Source organism: Bombus flavifrons, chromosome 2 (genome assembly GCF_040668555.2).
Source record: "Bombus flavifrons isolate JBK064 chromosome 2, iyBomFlav1_principal, whole genome shotgun sequence".
In the NCBI taxonomy this organism is placed as follows: domain Eukaryota; kingdom Metazoa; phylum Arthropoda; class Insecta; order Hymenoptera; family Apidae; genus Bombus; species Bombus flavifrons.
Genome location: NC_138443.1, coordinates 19,196,663 through 19,216,688, shown reverse-complemented (window position 1 = coordinate 19,216,688; position 20,026 = coordinate 19,196,663). Strand labels below are relative to the sequence as shown.

The following is a 20,026-nucleotide window of genomic DNA, read 5'->3' as shown; positions in this document are numbered from 1 at the left end:
ACAGCGACTATTTGCAAGTACTCGTAGGATAAGCACACTGACGCGAGGAATGATAAAGTTGTGAATGTCTTTATTCTGCAGGTGCGAAGAGGCTACAGAAGTGGAGACGCATCATCAGCAAACGGCAGCAACAACGATGGGCGTCGCCGAGGATGAGACACCGTCCTCTTTGACTTCTCATCCTAACCCTAACGTTAACAACTCCAACCAAGAAGGTACGTGTCAGAATTGCGAGGTTTGTGGAAATAAGAAGGATTTACCGCGCCTATGTGCATATACCGAAATACAGATAAATGCGAAATATAACGTACGTGTAAATGAAATTCGTGAAATACGGTGCTACTCGCACGATCAGATTATTTTTGAGTCGTACAGCATCGAAGATATAAGTCGGTAGAAGTATAACGATAGAAGGATAATTACGTTTAAGAAGTTTTATATCTTTCTTCCGGATTCGCAATCGACATTGGCCACGCTTCGTCTTAATCTTGCACGTTCTCGCCTTTTAAGTTGAAACAAAGCTAAGAAGCAAAACGCGCGCTCGTTAATTCGTTTAATTATGATAACACGGAAGCACCGTGGAAAGTCTCGATGCGACAGAACTGTACGCTGCCATTTCTCACCCAACCATCACCGTATTAAATTTAAAGATCTTTATCCTTTCCTTGTCTCTACTCTATTATTAACCTACGTTTCGGTTTCGGTTTCGGTTTCGGCTTTGGTTACTCTGAATGCAGAGAAACACATTGTTTCACCTTTATGAAATATCGTTTGCGTATAAATAAAAAGCCTTTCTCGAATCATCGCGATTATTTTCTTAATTCCAACATATTTGTAACAATAGACAAACGTTTACGGTTGTTGTTGCATCGACTCGCCTTCTGAAAGTACAAGGCTTTGAAGGTCGACGAGTCTCGAATAAATAAAACCTCTTTTACGGCGTAGCTACGTCCAAATAGTATTATCGTTTTTACTCAGGATTCGTGGCTCTTACGAAAACAGCTACGTACATATGTAGATGAGCGTAAAGGTAATCTTTGTGGCTATTGTGTGCGCTACTTTACGTCGAACGGACGGTGCGGTACAATGGATACAAGTTCTACGCAGAATAGTCAGAACAGAACAGAATGATTCATCGGCGGATTTTTTTACAGCAATCGCCTAAACGATTTCCATGTCGTGTTAAAATGTTTTCTACGATGTTTTTATAACTCCAAACGGTTTGCATTCTCATTGGCTATTATCTTTTTCGTGTGATATCGAAATTGTAAAACGTAGAGGTAGAGATTATAAAATTGTAGTGATTATAAAGTATTAAGATAAGTTATAAAGATTAAAAAAAGTAATTCGTTATGGTCTTTTTCTGTACACACACATACGTATATCGTTCAATACGATAAACGGTAGTAAGTACGAGGATAACTAAATCAAAGGTACAACTATATTATAGCGTTTTTTCTATTTCTTATCTTGTGTTCTAGAAGAAAAGGTAGGTAGATAAGTAAATTATTCTTATCGTTATTTAGCCGAACACTACAATCATGACTAACGAAACGATCGTTACCAGACTACTACATTTTTTCGACAAACCAGTTGAAAATTGCTTCGTATCGCGTGACCATTCTGCTTGGTTCGTTCATCGATCGCTATGTTCTATACATTGGTAGAGCCGTTTCTAAACTGACACGAACAGACGCATGAGAATTTCCAGGCATATATGTAGGTATATACGTATGCGCCATGTGAATTTTATGCGACGAAAGACATTTATTATCTAAATTGATTTACTAACTACAGGTTTCAATTTCAAATTCTATTTCTATTGTTTTACGAATTCGGGCGAGCGATCTTTCCAGCGAAATTCAAGCTGGTCATACGATATGTGAGAAAGTCGGACGCACTCGGCCTAATAAAACCTAGGAACAAATTTTTATTTACTTACACACTTCTACTACTTTATCATCGTAATAATTCCTTTCTTTAAACGAAAAAACTTTTTCAGCATCTCCGGAACAGATTGACACTGTCACTAACATAGCATCTGTTTCGTTAAAGCAAATATCTTTAAGGAAAAGGGTATTTCGGTTAAATCTTTTTGTTTATATCGATTGCTTAAATACAAGAAGGTTCAAATTCATAACGTTGAGGTAAAGTTATCAATATGTATGTATATTTACGTTTACGCTTCTTTAGAAGGACAAAGAAAATCCATTATACGACGATGCCAACTTTATCGCTTTGTCGCTATTTTTCTTTACTTTAAGCAGATTTTACTCCATTTAATTCCGGGCATACATATTTTGTATATTTAATTATATATATATATATACGTGATTATTCTCTATTGTAAAATTTATCTTGTAATGTATTCTTTCAAAAGAAGACAGGGTGAAAACAATCGCAAGAAACAAGTATTCTTTGTGCCGTGCGACGTATAATTTGTTGTGTAAGGACTATTGTTTTCACAATTTCTATGGTAAAAAAGGAAAGTGTGTAGCTTCCCGTAAATCTTCCCTATAATACGCGGAAATGATTTCATTGCTAGGAGTTTCCGTCGTAGACGAGTCATGATTTTCTTCGACAATCCACAGAATTTAAGGAGGGAAGCGGGAAAAAATCTCCCTATCGTGCTTTTCTACACGTGTGTTATATTATTTTTTATCTTTAAAATTTTGCGTTCAATCGGAATATCATATTTTTCAATTTTGCGAGATAAAATAAAGGACGAAACAAATGTTTCGATCGTAAATACCAGATTTGGAAAGCATTATCCGTCGGGCACGATCGTTCGCTGTCGCTGGTTAATGGTTGGTAACGTAGGTACCTTCGAATGGCGAGCAACAAGGTACGCTTGTTCGCGTAGTGCCTAGTTGCACGAAAATTACTAAAATCTTTGACGTAGTCTAGCATTGTTGATTCCTACTACTGTTGTTACTACGCGCACCTTCCAACTACTGTGTTAACGTTATTAGAGTGGAAATCCTGCTTGGATGTATTTACATGATCGCTCTACCGATTCAGCTTTTTCATAAAAATTACTCACCTCTGTCTATGCATTGTTGTAACTACGTCATTTTCAAAATTTTTAAGTAGACAATATAGTTATATTCTATTTACAAATATTTTCAAATCTTTAAGTCTTTATTTTTACGGTACGATACGATCGGACCTGACGATGTAAATTTTTAAGTCGCCGAAATTTGAATTGGCGATCGTTATCTGACTAGTTCGGTTAATCCCTAACAGTTGTGGGTAATCGACAAATTTGTGAGTTGTTATTCGATTTGGCGGAGAAAGTACGATGATAATCGTGTTATACCGTCGATTACACGATATATATTCTTAATTCGTAAGCTAGCAGTTCCGCAATATTTTCACCTGGTATGCGACACGTAGTGGAGCACTGCAGTATTTTAGTTAGGTCGAACTGCGCTTTGAACCGTTGCCAACAACGTCTTTCTCTTTGTCATCCTGGTTTTTCCTCCTCGTCGTTCGAACCTTCTGTAACCTCGCCTTTGTATTCGTTTCACCTATGGGTATTCTAGGTCAAGTGTGTATTTTAATGATCACCAGTATTAACGAAGATATTTTTCCAAGTTACACGATACACGGGAATCGAATAGAAGTCATGTACCCTATGCTGACGATCTTCGCAACATATTACGCTGCGACATTTCTGCTTACAAAGGTAGGGACACTTATGCAGTGAAATGAATTTTTTACGTATCTCGTCTGTGATAAATAATCCAGAATATTAATATGTTACTTTTTTTTTCCACGAGAACAAACGATACGGAGGATCGGACGGTTCGACGATCTCATCGGTATAAATACATAATTCCTTTCCTTGCCTTTGCTCGAAGTTAGCCAGCGTCGAGCGATCAAAGGGAAGTGGAAAGATTTCAAGTTAGAGCAGTAGAATTCGGACGAGGTAAAGTTCTCGAAAGAAACTACAAGACTAAACAAAATACATTAGCGACGCGTTAGAACAAGTATCGCCCTCTTTATAAAGTTCACTCGTACGTACGGAAACGGAAATTCCCGAAGTTATCCGCATACGGAGGGCACTGTCCTTATTGCGTTGCATAACTTACGCTCATTACGGAATCCTCGGTGGCGCCTCTATTTTTATGCAGAGTATACCGTACCCGTACCGGCAACCGTTTTACGATTTATTACTGGGATCTCTGTATCAGTCGCACCTTCTGACTGACGATGCCAATCAACATCCGCGCTAGACATCTAGATTTTCCTCTCTCTTTAAACGTAAATGCATATTCGATCATAGATGTTTATCGATATCTCTCAGAATTTTTGGTAGAAAATCGTATAAATTAATTTCATTAGCGCGAAGCAATGTCCATGGCCGATCTCGGAATACACACATACACGCTCGGTCTATCGATTTAACGATAATTGCATATTTTTACTGGTACATATTCGACCATATTTTCAGTCACTGGCAATACAAAATCTGAATAAAAATTATGCGTAATGATGATATAAATTAAACAACGTCGACTCATTCGTTATAATCTTGAAAAACGGAAGAGAGTTAATGTTTTTAATCATCTTCGATTTAACAATGTTTTGGTTTTTTACTTTGAATGTTTGTACAGCGTTTTACAATATCGAACGTATTTGAAAAATTTGATGCATTTACATTGCTATTGATTGGTACTTCAAATGTCATTAATCAACGTGTATTATGTAATATTTCTTACTCCTCTTTTGTGTATATTTCTCGATTAGGGTTTCGGCAGAAGCGACGAATTAAATAGAATTAAAATAATTAGTTCCCCTCTTAAATTATATCTGTGCCCGTTGTGCTCAAGAGCTTTTGCAACTTACGAAAAATATAAACGAATAAAGAGGAAAGGAAAGAGGCGTGAAGTCTCAGTGAACTCGATCGGACACGCTTTCTGTTTTTACTTCGTCTCTAGAACGGGCGGTTACGCTCTTCGCCCGAATAATAAAGACGACTTTCCATTTTCAACGTAAACGATGTTCTGTTGAACGCAAAAAGAAATCGTTGGAAGACCCTTATGAAATCGTGTAGGTGGTTACATTGCATTTTTTTCAGACTAATTATTCGCCAAGTTGGCTTTAAATACAGGTTTTTAACGCGTAACGCACCAATCTTGAAATTCATTAGCGCTATCTTTGCCGCAAGTCCGATAATTTTCCATTACCTGAACTCTGGACATTTGGCTATTTGGTATAAGCTTTTAATAAGCTCGTTAGAATACGTAGAATATGTACGCTGGCGATGAGTTAAATAAAAAGAACGATCAAAAATAAACACGTATGATAGATTTCATGACGCGTTGTGGACGATTACGCGAGCAATATACATGTATCTACAAGTAAACAAGGGGGAACAGTTTGAGGGTGAGCGGCGAAAAGTCACGTTATGGAGATTACACACTTACAGAAGATCGTGGTTCTGTCTGACAGTCACATTGCATCAGCTGAGTATCACGCGCTTTTATCCCTTTTACTCCAATTTTCCATGTTTTTCGCGTCTACCTTCGTTCGTCCATTCGTGCGTGGCTCGCCTACGAATCGCGTCCACGCGCATAAGTACTTCTGTACACACGCGCGTCACATCTATCGTATCGCAATGTGGAAACGCGTTCAACGTAAACGTCAGCACGGTGGAACACGACGACAACGTGTTGCTGTGCCAGAGAGCGGCAAGTTGTCGCAAATATACCTCCAGCTGTATTCGTTTCGACATTTCTGAACTGTATTCGTTAACAAAAGTGCAGCAAGAGTAACGAAGCTACGCGAGTAACGAAGAAGGAAGGAAAGAGAAGATAAAGAAACAGTTACGAAGTAGCGAGTGCGAGAGGGAGTTGACTGAAGAAAAAGTAGCGGTGTGGTGGGGCAGTTAGCGACAGTGTACCGGTAGTGGTAACGCGGGTGTCGCGGTGTTATGCCGTGGTGAAGGTATACGCGTGCATGGATACACGAACACGCACGCGGATCGAAAAGAGAAAGAAAATAAGAGGGAGGTAGAAGGAAGAAGGCCGGCAGTAGACAAGAGGAGTGGTAGAGGAGCACGAAGAAGCAAGTTGGCAGAGACAGCGTCGAGAGAAGTGGTGGTCGTGGTCGGTCGGTTGGTCGGTGGCAGTTCGAGTCTGTCGTCAGGTCGAGAGACGTGTGGTTAGAATCGACTCGTTGGCAACGTTCTCTCCGCGCTTCTACGTTTTTCTCCTTATCTCCGCTGAATTTCTCGCCAGCCGGATGAAATTGTGCAATCGAGGCCTACGTTCACGACGTCTTTCAATATGGGTTAAATGGTGTTTTTCGGACGTGACTCGACAACATCGACGATACGATTCTACCTGTTGTGCGCAAACTTCGATCGCCTGTGTATTTCCAAGTGAAAATTAGTGCGCGTATCGTGTAAGTCTTTGTCGGAACGCATCCTACCGATCGAACGACATTCGTTTATTCGTGTACTCGTTTCTCTTGCTCTACGTCCGGTACGTTGCTCTGGGAGGGAATCGAAAGGAATATTGCTCGTTGCAAGTAAAGAAGGAAAGAATAGGAGTGGCGGCAAGTTAGCTTATCGGAATCGAATGAACCGTATGCGTCGACGACGACGTCGAAGACGAGAACGACGGTAATACGTAGTCGCTGATGATAGCGCAACGAAACACGGATAATGCGGCAACTACGTGACCGACCGAGCAACGTTCGCCAGTGCGAGAGATCAACCTCGACCTCCAAACGCTTTGCCGACAGTGTAGTCTCCAAGAGTTTACGCTTCGGAGGGACAAGAAATATTCAGGAATGCCATCCTTTTCCCTATAAATACTTGGAACGTACTGTGATGCCGCGATCGTAGGAAACTTTGTTCGTTCGATTCCTGCAAACGTCTACGAAAAGATTCTTACGTAGGTCCGCGAGAAACCGTTAATCGAGACTAGATTGGATCGAGCGAAGTAGGACAAAGTGCAATAATCCTACTTAAGGACAAATTCGTGCCGTGTATTTCTTCTATCTTTCCGATGCGCGGAAGATCAAGGATCTTCGGAAAGCGTTGTCGGATCGGGAACAAAAGTCGTTGCTTCGATCGATCGAGCGTTCGATTTTAAGTACACGTAGACTATTTTTCCTATCTGCATAATTTACCTGGATACTACCATTCCGCGGTAGCATAGTATTACTCAGAAAGGCTGCAATGAAAACTAAGTACCTTATAACGTACCAAATAAATCCAATAGGTCGTTCGTTTTGATAAGAATTTTAAGAAAACGTACATATTACGCGGGAGACGTCGGGAGAGTTTACAAAGAACTAGTTAATCCGATGTGATTTGTCCTTTCTATTCCTCCGTATTCTCCGTATTACGTTTGCAGAAAAAATAAGAAAATTCGACGAAGATACGAATTCCGTTTGTCGTTCGACGGTAATCGACTGCATCGAACAGCAGAGAGGATCAGCGAAGGAACAGCCATGACTTTGGATCGATCGGACGAGCAAGGGCGCATTTAGAATACAGAAAGAGTCGTCGAGGTATGTGCAACAAGTTAAGGGGAAGCACGTGACTGTTAGCTGCTAAAGCAAACATCCGAGCAACATAGATAAAGTTGGAAGCGACGACCGCGAAACTTGAGGTACGCGCGCGCACAAGAAAATATGTACCTATACTTGTACGTTCTCTTCCTGGCGACTCGTGAGAAAAAACTCGCTGGCCGAGTTTAAAGGAAACGTCGAACATCGGAATCGGCCGGTTGGTTATGAATTACAGAAGTAAGAAAAAAATAGGAGAAACAAAAGGTGTACATTGAATTTCGTGATCGTACGTTGCCGAACTTATCGTCGATACGTCTATGCCACGTACTGCGAAACCATATAGGAAATTTGCTCGAGTTTCCTAAATAATCTTATCTTCGCGGAAGGGTGTAAAACTTTGAATGACTTTTCCATTCTGCGGGTTTGTCTTTCACTCGTCCGACGAGAGGACGAGACAAATGCCCGTCGCTTCGGAAGATTGGGTGCCGCACCCGGCTAAAATAACCAGTTCCATTACTACCGTCAAAGGTACCACTATCCAAAGCACTACCACAGCTTGGATGTCGCCGTACAGCAGAGCATCTCCGTCCGAACGTCCAACTTCCAACAACAACAACAACAATAATGGAGTTGTTATACTCGAAGGATGTAGACCACCTGCTGCCACCACCGCTAGAAGGTTTCTCAGGTGGTTTAGCAGACTTGGTCAACCGCCAATCGGAAAATCAGGTAAATTGGAAAGTGATCGTCAACCTTTCTTTTCTATCGCGTCAACGAATTAAGGAATTATCGCGTTAACGAATTAACGCTGTAACGAACTTTGCAATTCGCAATTTAGTTTTCATATTTCCTATTCTCTTGGTATTTTATCCTACGTATCTCGTCGAATGACGCGCGTTCGTTCTATTCTTGCTTCCTTGTTCCTACTTTCTATTTCATTCGTTCGAGGTATAATCGCGTAAAGGTAAACGATTGTAAAACGGTGCAAAAGAGACGAACTGGTCGAGGATTAGTATCGTCAATTTCTCGAAAGGGTGAATTCAACGCGAATAACTCGATGACTGAAATACCATCGGCAAACGATATTTTTTATTAAAAATTCTACCCTTTTACGCATCGATATCTGTTTGCGTGGAACAACGGTTGGTTCGATTCCACTGCAGTCAGACTAGCCGCGTTTGTACGTACGAGTACCTACTCGTAAAGAGCAAGATCGATGTTACTGCGTAATAACGTAAGTGTTTGAGTATACTCGCGTCTTATTATAGTTAGCTGCGTGGTACTGTTAGTCATCGCAGGTGTTCCGTACACACGGCAATGGCCATTAATAAAAAGATCCTACTTATCAAGCAAATGTACACTTCACGACGGTGGCAGATAATTGAATAGGAATCGTACATGTACGATTATTAATACAAAAGCATTTCCATTAACTGTGATTTCTTGCGACTCGTAACTCTCGATCTTTGTTTAAGGAAGGACCACGCGAATTTTCTTTCTTCTCTCAATCTTTTCCTTCGTAACGCATAGGTACATACTTACGATGATCGTTCGGAAAGTGATACCCGTTTACGCATAAAATAGCCGTATAAAACGATGAAATGTGCTTGCAGAAGGTCGCACGATATTCCTATTTAAAATAAAAATTTCATCTATAAGTACTTAAGTAGAGTCGTCATAGTTCGATACGTTTAAAATGGCGATGCAAATTGAAAATCCCGCCGATAACGATTTACGTTTTCCCAATACTTAATACGTTCGTTCAAAAGCAATTCACCTTTTGAATCATCGAATTACGGCAGTTTACGATAATAAGGTTATATTTGAATTATTCGTAAGACGACGGGTGCGGGAGTTCAATGCGTGTGGAGAAACTGTATGTGATCGTAAGTGTTCCGATCGTCCGTCTGTCATTACGAAAGACCCGAAGAAACGTGTCTGAGAATTCATTACGAGTGATCATCAGCGTATCGAACGATCCAACGATCCAGATTACCATCGTTCTTGCAAAATTGAAAGAGTTTCTGGGCGAATAAGGCTTGGCGGGAAAGCAAGTGTTTGTCGAAGGTATACAGAAATTCGTCTCACGTTGCGACAAGTGTTGGAATACGGGTCGTAGTTGTATTGGAAAATATTTAATTATATATAATAAAACTACGCTCGTATCGTTGTTACTTCAAAACGGGCATTACTTTCAGGTTTCTTTCAGGTTACTTTCGTGTTGTACATCGTCCGAAACTATATTTCAGGAAGCAATTTAATCGATCAACGGCAACGAAAGCGTTACGATGTTTATGATAATATTAGAGATTGGAAAAGGAGTAGCCAACCCGGTGGATCGATTTCATTAATTAACGTCTTTTATCATCAGTTTGGATTAGTTAATCGGCGTCGAATAAAATAACTTTTTTCAACCATACATTTATGCCAAGTATACGTACAATCTCTGCAACGATCAGTGTCAAGTTCCTGGTATTTAACGATGCGTCGAGTATTTGGTGCAATGTACTCGAGCTACCATGACGAACGCAGAATCGTATTAACGGGGCTTCCATTGTTTCCACGATCTTTCAACAGTCCATCTATACGTTTCTACAGCGTTTTTCTCTTACGCCTAGGAGAAGTACCCTCGCTGTGTTTGCGCAGTGTTTACTCGAAGAACGTCACATCTCCTTCGTTCGTTTCAAAGTCGTTTTTATCCGTTCCGATTAATCGTTGTTGGAAACTGAACCAAATTCAACGAAATTCGTATTAGAGTCAGACGAACATCTTGATCTTTGTACTAATTTCTAATTCAAACTGTCGAGCTATGTGTATCGATCGATTACACAGAGTAGATGTATCGTCGAATTTAACTGTGACGATGTTTCCTTGAAACAAATGTGCATAACGCTGCCTAAAATAACGAGTGTTTCGTGAACAACAGAAGATTATTCTTGAGATTCAAACTCCCCGGCAAACGTGGCACGACACGATAACTAGGCCGGAAAGAGGACGAACAGTAAACTTGATAAATAAACATTAGACTTGGTGTGCAAACCAGGTCGCGATCGTTGCTGGCAACGGCATGTCGTAGAATTCGTAATAACCGCGTTCTCTGTTATGTCCTTTCTCTTTATAATCATGCACAATTAACAGGAAGAAAATAAGCAGTACGGTTCTGTCAGGTGTTGCTCGATTGTTTTTCGCTATTTAAGAAATACTGCGTTCAAAGGCGTAAAAATCACAAAATTCGTAATACGTGCCTTCTAACGTATCGCCGTCGAGTACACGAAATTATTAATGCAAATGAATTTCGAATCTAGAACGAGTTATGGATAAGGAACGACGATGTCGAACGATAACAGAGTCGTACCATAGTCCGAGTTTCTAATTAGACTAATAAGCGAAAAACAAGTTACGTAAGATTGCCATTTATAATCGTCTTGATTGTTACATCTTATTTACTGGTAATGTATGCATCAGTTTTATATCTATTTATTTACGTATTTCAACCGACCCGTTAGATATTTATCGATATCTATGGATATCCGCTATTTCCGACTAAACGTCGGTTAATAACTCTTTAATTTATTTCACATTTTCTTTCGGTTTTTCATTTTTATCTATTTATAAATCGGTGTCAGCGACTTATTCATACTCATTGTAAGTTTAAAACTTATTTTCAAGTTTCAGATTCTTTATACATATGAATTATTCTTTTCTCGCGGTCGGCGACGTTTAATTCAATTATCACTATTCCAAGGAAAGTCTTGAGAAACGCAATTTTTTCGGTTAACGATGAAACAGAACATCGAACCAGAATGTCTCTACTAGAAATTTACGACGTTACCGTCTTCATCGTCTGCAGCCTCACGATACATACATCGTTCGAGCATCTTACCGATTTTAATCACATTGCACGAAATATCAATCGATAAATCGATAAACATCCATCTGTCGATAAATTTTCTCAAACTTGCCGAGCAATTAACAACCTTCCGTACTTTGTACTTTGTCTTAATTTATAATTGAATCGTAACTTACGATACTCGACGTAATGTTACATATTCTATACGAGATTCGTTACCATAGTCGGTTCATACGAGAAAGCCTAGAAGAGATTTTTCAACGATGTCGCGTTTACGCGTTGTGTAATTCTTAGCTTGTTTGCGCGTGGGTGAAACTGAGTATGTATGATGTATCACCTGGCAACGTTGCGAGCAAAAGTGGAAGTTGGGATTCGAATCACGATCGGTTTCTCTTCGTAGCAAGACAATGCTTGCTTCCGGGAAATTCATAAGCCAGGAGTATTAGTTTTTGCAAAGTTTATATCAAAGAGACGCCAATTTTTCCTTGCAAATGCTTATCGTCGCACATCGTACGAGATACATATCGTCTATGATTTACATATTACTCGAAGCAACGCAAAATCGTGATAACGTTGGTAATTCTTAACGAGCTACGCGTTCTCCATTTCCATGATTTTTCAATGTGTCGTAGAAATCAACGTTTCGAACGACTCCTTTCTATATACGTTACCGCCAGACTGTCTTAGTTTCGAGATGAATCATCGAAATCGAGAACGCGTCGTTTTTCGAAATAATTACCATAAAATTTTCTTCTTTATATGTACATGTAACGTATATATCTGGCCAGTTTAGTTTAGTTTAACGGTAGTCAAAATCGACGATCAAGTTTTCGTAAAACGTTTCGTTTTAACAACGGGTGAAAAGGAAAGAGCGTTTTCTTCCGCGAAGAAACGTTCGTTTGCGTCGAATACTCGTTGTCACGCAATACGCTATCAGATACGAGGTCATTGGCTTGTAATCTCTCAAGGAGGTTACATACACATAGGTGCTCGAGCAAGAATACCGTCGAGTGTGTCACCTGCTTTAAATTGTTTTTCTACGCGAACACGAACATTCTCACGTCTATCTCCGTTTTGAAGGTACATCGTACTTTTCTCAAGGTATTTCTTTCTCGATTTTATTAAATCGCGCAAGAGAAACTAAGACGATATATTTCATCGAATCGAAACATATATCTCATCGTACGATATAGCGTATTTAATCGCGTGATATAACGTATAATATGATTTTACGCGATAAAAATTAGTATTTGATTTATCGCGTCTCGTCATATTCGAAAATGCTGCGTGATTTCTTTCACGAATTTCGATGTGTCAAGAAATCGAAAGTACGGTTAAGTTTCAAAGCACGCTCGCGTGTAACGGTATTTCGAAATTTGAAATAAGATCGTTAAATAGAGGAACAAAGTTCTCTGGAAAAATTAATGAATTTAATATTTTATTCTATACCGTATCCACATACATACACCACTATAGAACGCGTCTTTATGTTTGTTTAATATTACGAAACCAAAGAGAAATTTTGTTAACATTGTCATATTTATTTTATTGCATCTTGTTTCTTCGACTTAAGGAATTTTTCTTACGATGGAATTAGGAAATAACGACTTGAGTTTCTAGTTGCTGAATATTTACTTCGTTCATTTCAATAAATGTCAATTATTATTTTTAACTTTCTATGTAATAATTATATTACGTGCAAATATATAGCTATAAGTAAGTATATTACGTATTAAGAAAGATTGAAATTAAAAGAATTGAAAAGACAAAAAAAATATTAAAAATTTAAGGCTGATCTATCGGCTATTTTTGCCGCGCCTACTCGTCGATTATAAAAGTGTCCGGATGGTCGGCTCAACCGACTATACATCTTTAGTATTTTCTAATTAATTGGTGAAAATATCGTTCAAGCTTTTCGTCATCGACATCTGAGAAACGACAGCGTTTACACGATCCCTTTCCATTTGCACTATTTTGCTTTGATTTTCTTCGTGCGGTCTATCCTCTTCGATGTAACCGTAGATATAACATGCTTTTTCTTCTTTGGGAATTGGTGTCACGCAAAAATAAAATATATACGTATAATCTTACGAGCGAAGTCGAGGATTACTTGATCTGTTGGGCATATATTATACATACGCTCTCGTTCATAAGATATAAATCCGTAAATACGTAAATATTCGGATACTTATGGACGGGGATGTTGTATGTAAGTACAATGTACATGGACGATGTATCTGCTATGTGCTATGTGACGATGTGTGTACGCCCAAGCGTTCGTTCGCGAACAAAGCAACCATTGTCATGCGTGTACAGCGGTGTTCGCATCGGTCGCACAAAATTATGTTTTATACTTTCTCGTTCTTATTTACGGAACGTATCCGTTAGCGAATAAGATTTAAAAATCTTGTTATTTTCGGGACAGAGATGAACAGGATGCGATAACGTGTATACGTTGTCGCTGATCGAATGATATTCAATTTGAAATATCGTTATAATTATATTTCTAACTACGAGCATTTATTTGTGCGGTGTATCACGATGGTGCAAATCGCTCTATCGCCTCGTCAAGTTGCACAGCATCAGTTTACGGCTCTCGATAAATTTTCTTGGGAAATTAAATTTCTACGCGATTCGTTTATCGTTGCGTCGTTTTATAATCTCGGAGGACGTTCCGTCGTCGAAGGGAAACGCGATCAAGCTTACCTAATCTGTCAGTTTTGTAACTTTGCAAAATTGCTTGTTCCACGCATTCTTTGTTCACTCGCGCTCGAGTAATAGATTGGAAGCAAACTTTTGGATCGACATCGATCTCGTGGCACAGTTTTTTCTTCCTCGAAACTCGAGCGACCATGGAATATGAAAAACTCGATAAGGTCGATAGAACGAAAAACAAATATATCGGTATACTATATTTCGTTACTGGGATATTGTACGGAAAAAATAAACAGCGTGTCCGCAATCTCATCGAACAATTATCCCGAAGAATTGGTCATTCTATACTAGAGATGAAATTCTATGCGATACACATCGACATTTAAAGAGCATTACCATTTTACCGAGAGCCGACTGTTGTCAAAAAGTGACGCATACCGGAGATGGGATCAGATTCAGCCGTAGACAATCGTAATAACATAATTTAACTTGTCTCGTATATGGAAATTGTCAAAGCATCGGAAGTGATTTGATCGATATTTAAAAATGTTGCGAACAGGTGTTTTCAATTTTCAGATATTAGATTTGGATTTTGATATTACATACGCATAAAAATATATGACAGAACAGGATAGAAGGAAACACGAAATATGTACTTGGCGTTATCCGGCAGCATGTACATGGGTACGATCAATCGTCGTGCATATCACGAGAACTACTTGTTTTCATTGTTATCTACTCACTCTAGTGTCGATAAGGGTAACACGAAAACACTTTGTTAATCACTATGTTGTGCGAGCATCGTGAAAATATGGGAATCGTCGGCGAGGATTTAAATTCAAAATCGATGAACACTTGACGCATATGCTTTAAAAACGAGTGTTCTCAGTTGGGTGGGTAGCTTTCTATTTCTCATTCGATTCTCTCTGTTCTGTTCTCACTTCTACTCTGAATTAACGACGCGGAAACTTCAAGGCTTCTCGCGTTATATGTAATATATTTCGCAACGAGTCTTAAATTCTCTTGCCGGTTAAAATGCAGTCGATTGCGTTGCCACTTAGTTAGCGTTGCTCCTTTCGCCTTGCTCGCTGTTTTACCTATTCACCCCTTGCTACGCGTTCCTGTTATACGTACTTAGCGTATAACAGTCGGTGTTGCGACAGAGATCGTATACTCGTTAGATTCTCGCAAGTAATCCTACAAATACTTTATTTATTCGTTATCGATCTATTAGCGATACGAAGTCGAATATTTTTATTGTACGTATAGTAATTACGATATTTCGTATACTTTATTTTGTTCGATAAATAGAGTGAAAATCGAGTAAAAATCGTTGCGACGAAGGCGACGAGTATGGCGCAAGATGGTAACTGTTGGACCGTAAGCGTAATTAAAAATATCTATAGTAATTGGTCGAGTCAGGCCTTATCCGGTATCCAAGTCAGGCAAAGTTGCCACTCTCCGATACGAATTTGACAAAAGACGAACAGTACTCTTTTGTCCACGATTTGTCCACGTTTGTCCACTCAGAATTTTCGTTTGTTCGCTATTGAATGAACGAATCCCGTTTGTTTCTTTCTTTTCTTTTTTTGTAAAAATTCGCATTTAAAGGTGCCAATTTCACACAACTCCGTATCCAAGTATAGGTACACTACACATTTCAGGAAGTTATTGCGTTTTCCATGACTTTGTTGAAGTTGCCCCGTGAAAAGGCAGTAACGTAACATTCTCTAAGTAATTACTTCGTGAGAAGAAAAGAAACATTCCGATCAAGTCAGCTTTTCTAACAACTTTATACGTTCGTTTCTACGTTTTCTCTTGTACAAAATTGTCATTCTATAGCGTAAACTATAGCGTAAACTATAGCGTAAGAACGGATAAATGGCATAATATGACTGTTTAGGGTACTTTGTAATATCGTGTCCTTGACACGCGCGCACGTTAACTAAAATTAAGCCAAGGAATTCGGAACCATAGCCAAAAACCAATGCTATGACTTTGGCAAAAGTTCTTCAAACTTGCTAAAGCATGTCCAACTTGATCGTACTTCGTACTAGACACTGCATGTACTCTGCTACGTGTTACGTTTGCTTGAAATTTCGTTTAAAGTAACGTTCTTTCAAAGTCCACGCTATCGATCATTTACGTTTATTCGACTGTACGTTATTGTGATTTTTAATATCGTTTCTCGATAACCACGTATGTACAGCCTTTGTTCCTCTCTTCGAGCCTTATTAGTATCACGATAAATATACGATAAAAAAGAAGAGAGAAATAAACGGATATTTGTTATTCGAATGGGATACGATGAAACGGGAGCAAATAACGGATAAAAGTAGGATGCGAGCAAGCAACCTAACGATTATGTATTACGATGCGCGTTCGATCGTTTGCGAAGCAGGCTCGGACTTTACTCGATCGATCGTACTAAAACGAGTTATACGTCTAGTTTGTCATTCGTCTGTCGACGCGAACAGTCTAATTGTGAATATGTTTTCACGTTTGAAAGAAACGTTCGGTGAAACGTGGAATACTACGTACGACTAGCATAGGTATAGTCGGTGGAAATGATATAGCGAGGTTGTAAATTAAAATATTAAGCGTCGACATCAATTGGCCTAGCTGTACTCAGGGTCGTGCGCGTTTTATGGAAGCACCTTGAATCTCAAGCTGCAAAAATCACTTCTGAATCGATATTTCAAATTTCCAATTAGGATTTCAAATTACGATTGCTGTACGTCGCGTAAAACGTGTACGGTATGGACCCCTCCTGTTCCAATATTTAAAAATCCGAGCGCTTCTATCGTCCGTACATGATATTTCCCGGCAATAGATGCCTTTTTCCGTTTCAAATATGTACATATTTTATTAATGTTCGTGTACGATGTATTCTTTGGTTTATTCGGTCGAGAGAATTCTAATTAGAAGAAATTAGTACGAAAGTAACTACCGAAACAAAATACGACGTAATCGAAGAACAGGAAAGTGGCGTAAATGCAATAGAATTAACAGAAATACATGGTGTTGGAAAAGCCACGGTCACAGACACGAAAAAACAAAAACATGATATTTTGAAAATTATCCAAAGAACGTAGATTCCTACGATGCTAGCAACGGTGGAAAAAAATGTTAACGTACCGATGTAGTCGTTTCGTTGCGATAAAGACGATAATAACGACGATTTTATACAAATGAAAAGAGCAAACGAAAGTGCTAATGAAAAGGTGCCTTCTTGTACCATAGCGAAGGTGGTATTCTAAAAAAGGCTTCGACAATTCGAAGTACAAAAGGAATAACTCTACGCAATTACGTACTTGTATCGAGAGAATTGTGTGACTTAGCAGGCAAACAAATATGGGATTCATAAATATTTAGAGAAATTATCAATTAACCTTAACCTGTATTTGCATAAACGAAACTTTATACGATCGATTGTTTTATTATCCGAACAGTCTCTTTTGTCTCCCAGTTAGTTCGGATAAGGCAGACACTGGTGTATTTTCGATAGGTAATGCTCTCCAAATTCTACTTCGTACGAACATTTCTTAAATCTACCGCGACAAAAATATCAGGAAAAAAAGATCTGTGACGACTGGTTGTATTTTCGTGTTCGTTCGTTCGTACGTTTATTCGATTTTATAACAGCTTTACGCTCGATCGTACGAATTCCGCTCGAGTTTTGATCCAAAGTACAGTTAACCGAGGACCGCGTGCACCTTCACGCCGATCACGTCACTGGTAAAACTACCGTCACCGGAGCAACAATTGGGGCCGCGAAACAACCGGTAACTTCTGATTCTCTACCGTGGTACCTCGCTACGCTCCAACGTCGTCTTCGTTTCATCGTTTTTCCATGAACCAATCGTTGATACGATTGATACGATTCCACGCCATATCGACTTACATGTATACGTTATTATCCATTTACACGTATAGCGTACATGCAAATAACGTACATAATGTAACGATGTTTATAAGAGACACGATTACGGGATTCACGAGCGATTGTTCATGTCGCGTTGACGAACATAACGGTAAAATTTGTCGATATTCGGTCGAGCTTTTTCGTCAAATTTGCAACTTAAATCTCGACAACGTTATAGTTCCGTTATCGAAGTAGCGTGATCGTAAACGGTGGCTCGATAAACGATGATCGATGACCTATTCACCGAATGTTGACGAGAGGTGCGCGCGAAAATGCTCATGATTTTAATTTGGAACACTCTCGAACGTGAAACGAATATGTAACTAATTGGAGTGTCGATGCACGTTCTGCGAATACGCAAGAAACGTGCGTGAGCATACGTTGACGCGTGGACACAAGTGGGCATAGTGGGCACTTGGGCAGCGTGGGCACACATCGAGTCCCCCTATTTTCATCGTATCATCCACTCGGACTCGCTTGTGTCCGATCGCGTTCGTTCGACCACGGTTAGTCGATCGTTCAGTCACTCGGTTAGACGGTCACCAAGTTACGTTCGCGTACGTGCGCTCCAGTCGTTCGAATATTCGATTCGAGTATTCCTGTTCGATTTCGGTGGGTTTCGTGCACCTCTTTCCGAAAGCGTATCGCGTCACGCAGTTGACTCGTAGCTTCTCTTTCGATACTCTGGATCGTTTCGCCGCCGCGTCGTCGTCGTCGTGTTCGCGTTCGCGTGTCAGTGACACACAGCTCTGCGCTTTTGCTTTCTTCTCGATGCTCGATCATTTTTGCCACTTGTACTGTCGCGACCAAATTTTTCTTCTCGGGCGAATCTTTTTTTTCGTGAAGTAACTCTGCGACGTTGCTCTTCTTCTTATAAATTCAATCTTACGATTGTCCTGAAATTTTTCACAGAAAACTTTATTTACAGATTTAAGAATTTACGATTCGTGCGTAAAAGTGAACATTTATACGACAGTTTGTTGTGGAATTTTTAAATGGCTTTCGATAATAAGGAAAAGACGAGCGACACTGGCAAAATTTATACGTGTAATCGAAGGAACAAAGCGATCGACGATCGAGCCTCTTTCGAGCGGCAAATATTTCTTAATCACGAAATCAGCTGATCGGTTGTAGCTACATCGTTGTTGCTGAATTCTTTCACAAAAGGAAATAAGCTACTTGCGCGATGAATACTACTTCGTAATAGATGCTAATTAACGACGAAATGTTTAATATAATGTATATATAAATATGCAACGTGGAACAAGCGTTAAAAGAATTGGCTGCGTAATTTGGTATTTTAACATTTTCGCTGCTAATCTATGCATATTTGCGAGAAATATTATCGTGCTGCTAAGGTTGAACAACGATAATTTTGGCGTGCTCGATAACGTTCGAATTAGCTGTCGATTATCGATATTGCATCGAAGCAGGAAGTTTCCGTTGGTTTAGCTTTTATCTTTAACAACGTAACCTTGACGGATACGGAAATAGTGGTTTTTAGTTCGCACTACCATGCCTATATCTGCGTAAAGCTCTTTTAAAGCGAACAGATAACGCGAATACGAGTAAGTTGTGCGAAAAAAGGATTTCGTTAACTTCGATATACGCATTCGTGTACTCGAATAAAAATACGTTCTTCTTTCAATCTCTCGCGCGTAAGAAATTGATGTAACTTGATGGATAGAGATACCAACTGACATACTCTACTATACGATGCGACTCGTCTTTGCCTTTCTTTTTCTTCCACGTTTGAGGATGGAAAGATCGAACGGAACGCGCAAATAAACACGTTGGCGTTGGTAAAGGGAAGTATGTAAGTATCGTGTGCGCGATCGTACATTTTCTGTGACGTAATCAATCGCGGGTGCGAAGGTCGTGTCGATGAGCAGAAGCTAATAAAGAGTCAAGGATAATAATTACTTATTTATAGGAATCGACTACAACGTTACAAGTATCGTTACAACGTTCTTCGAGCAAGATCTGCTGCAACGTTTGCGCTTTCTTTTAACGTCGTTCGGTAACTCGACCGACGATCTCTCGATAAAGTAGTTTGACATTTATTATTA

General features: G+C 39.4%; 1 protein-coding gene across 6 annotated transcripts in view; it reads left to right on the top strand.

The window, feature by feature from the left end:
* The window catches only part of trc (Serine/threonine-protein kinase tricornered), a 40,772-nt gene that overhangs the window by 3,381 nt on the left and 17,365 nt on the right, over positions 1–20,026 (top strand). For 3 of the 6 annotated variants that reach the window (XM_069128235.1, XM_069128257.1, XM_069128218.1), the window contains exon 2: positions 82–215. In XM_069128235.1, the coding sequence (XP_068984336.1) occupies positions 82–215 (134 nt within the window). Of the gene's footprint in view, positions 1–81; positions 216–5,965; positions 8,257–20,026 lie in introns of those variants that run through there. The other 3 variants (XM_069128209.1, XM_069128227.1, XM_069128199.1) reach the window with 3 other exon arrangements.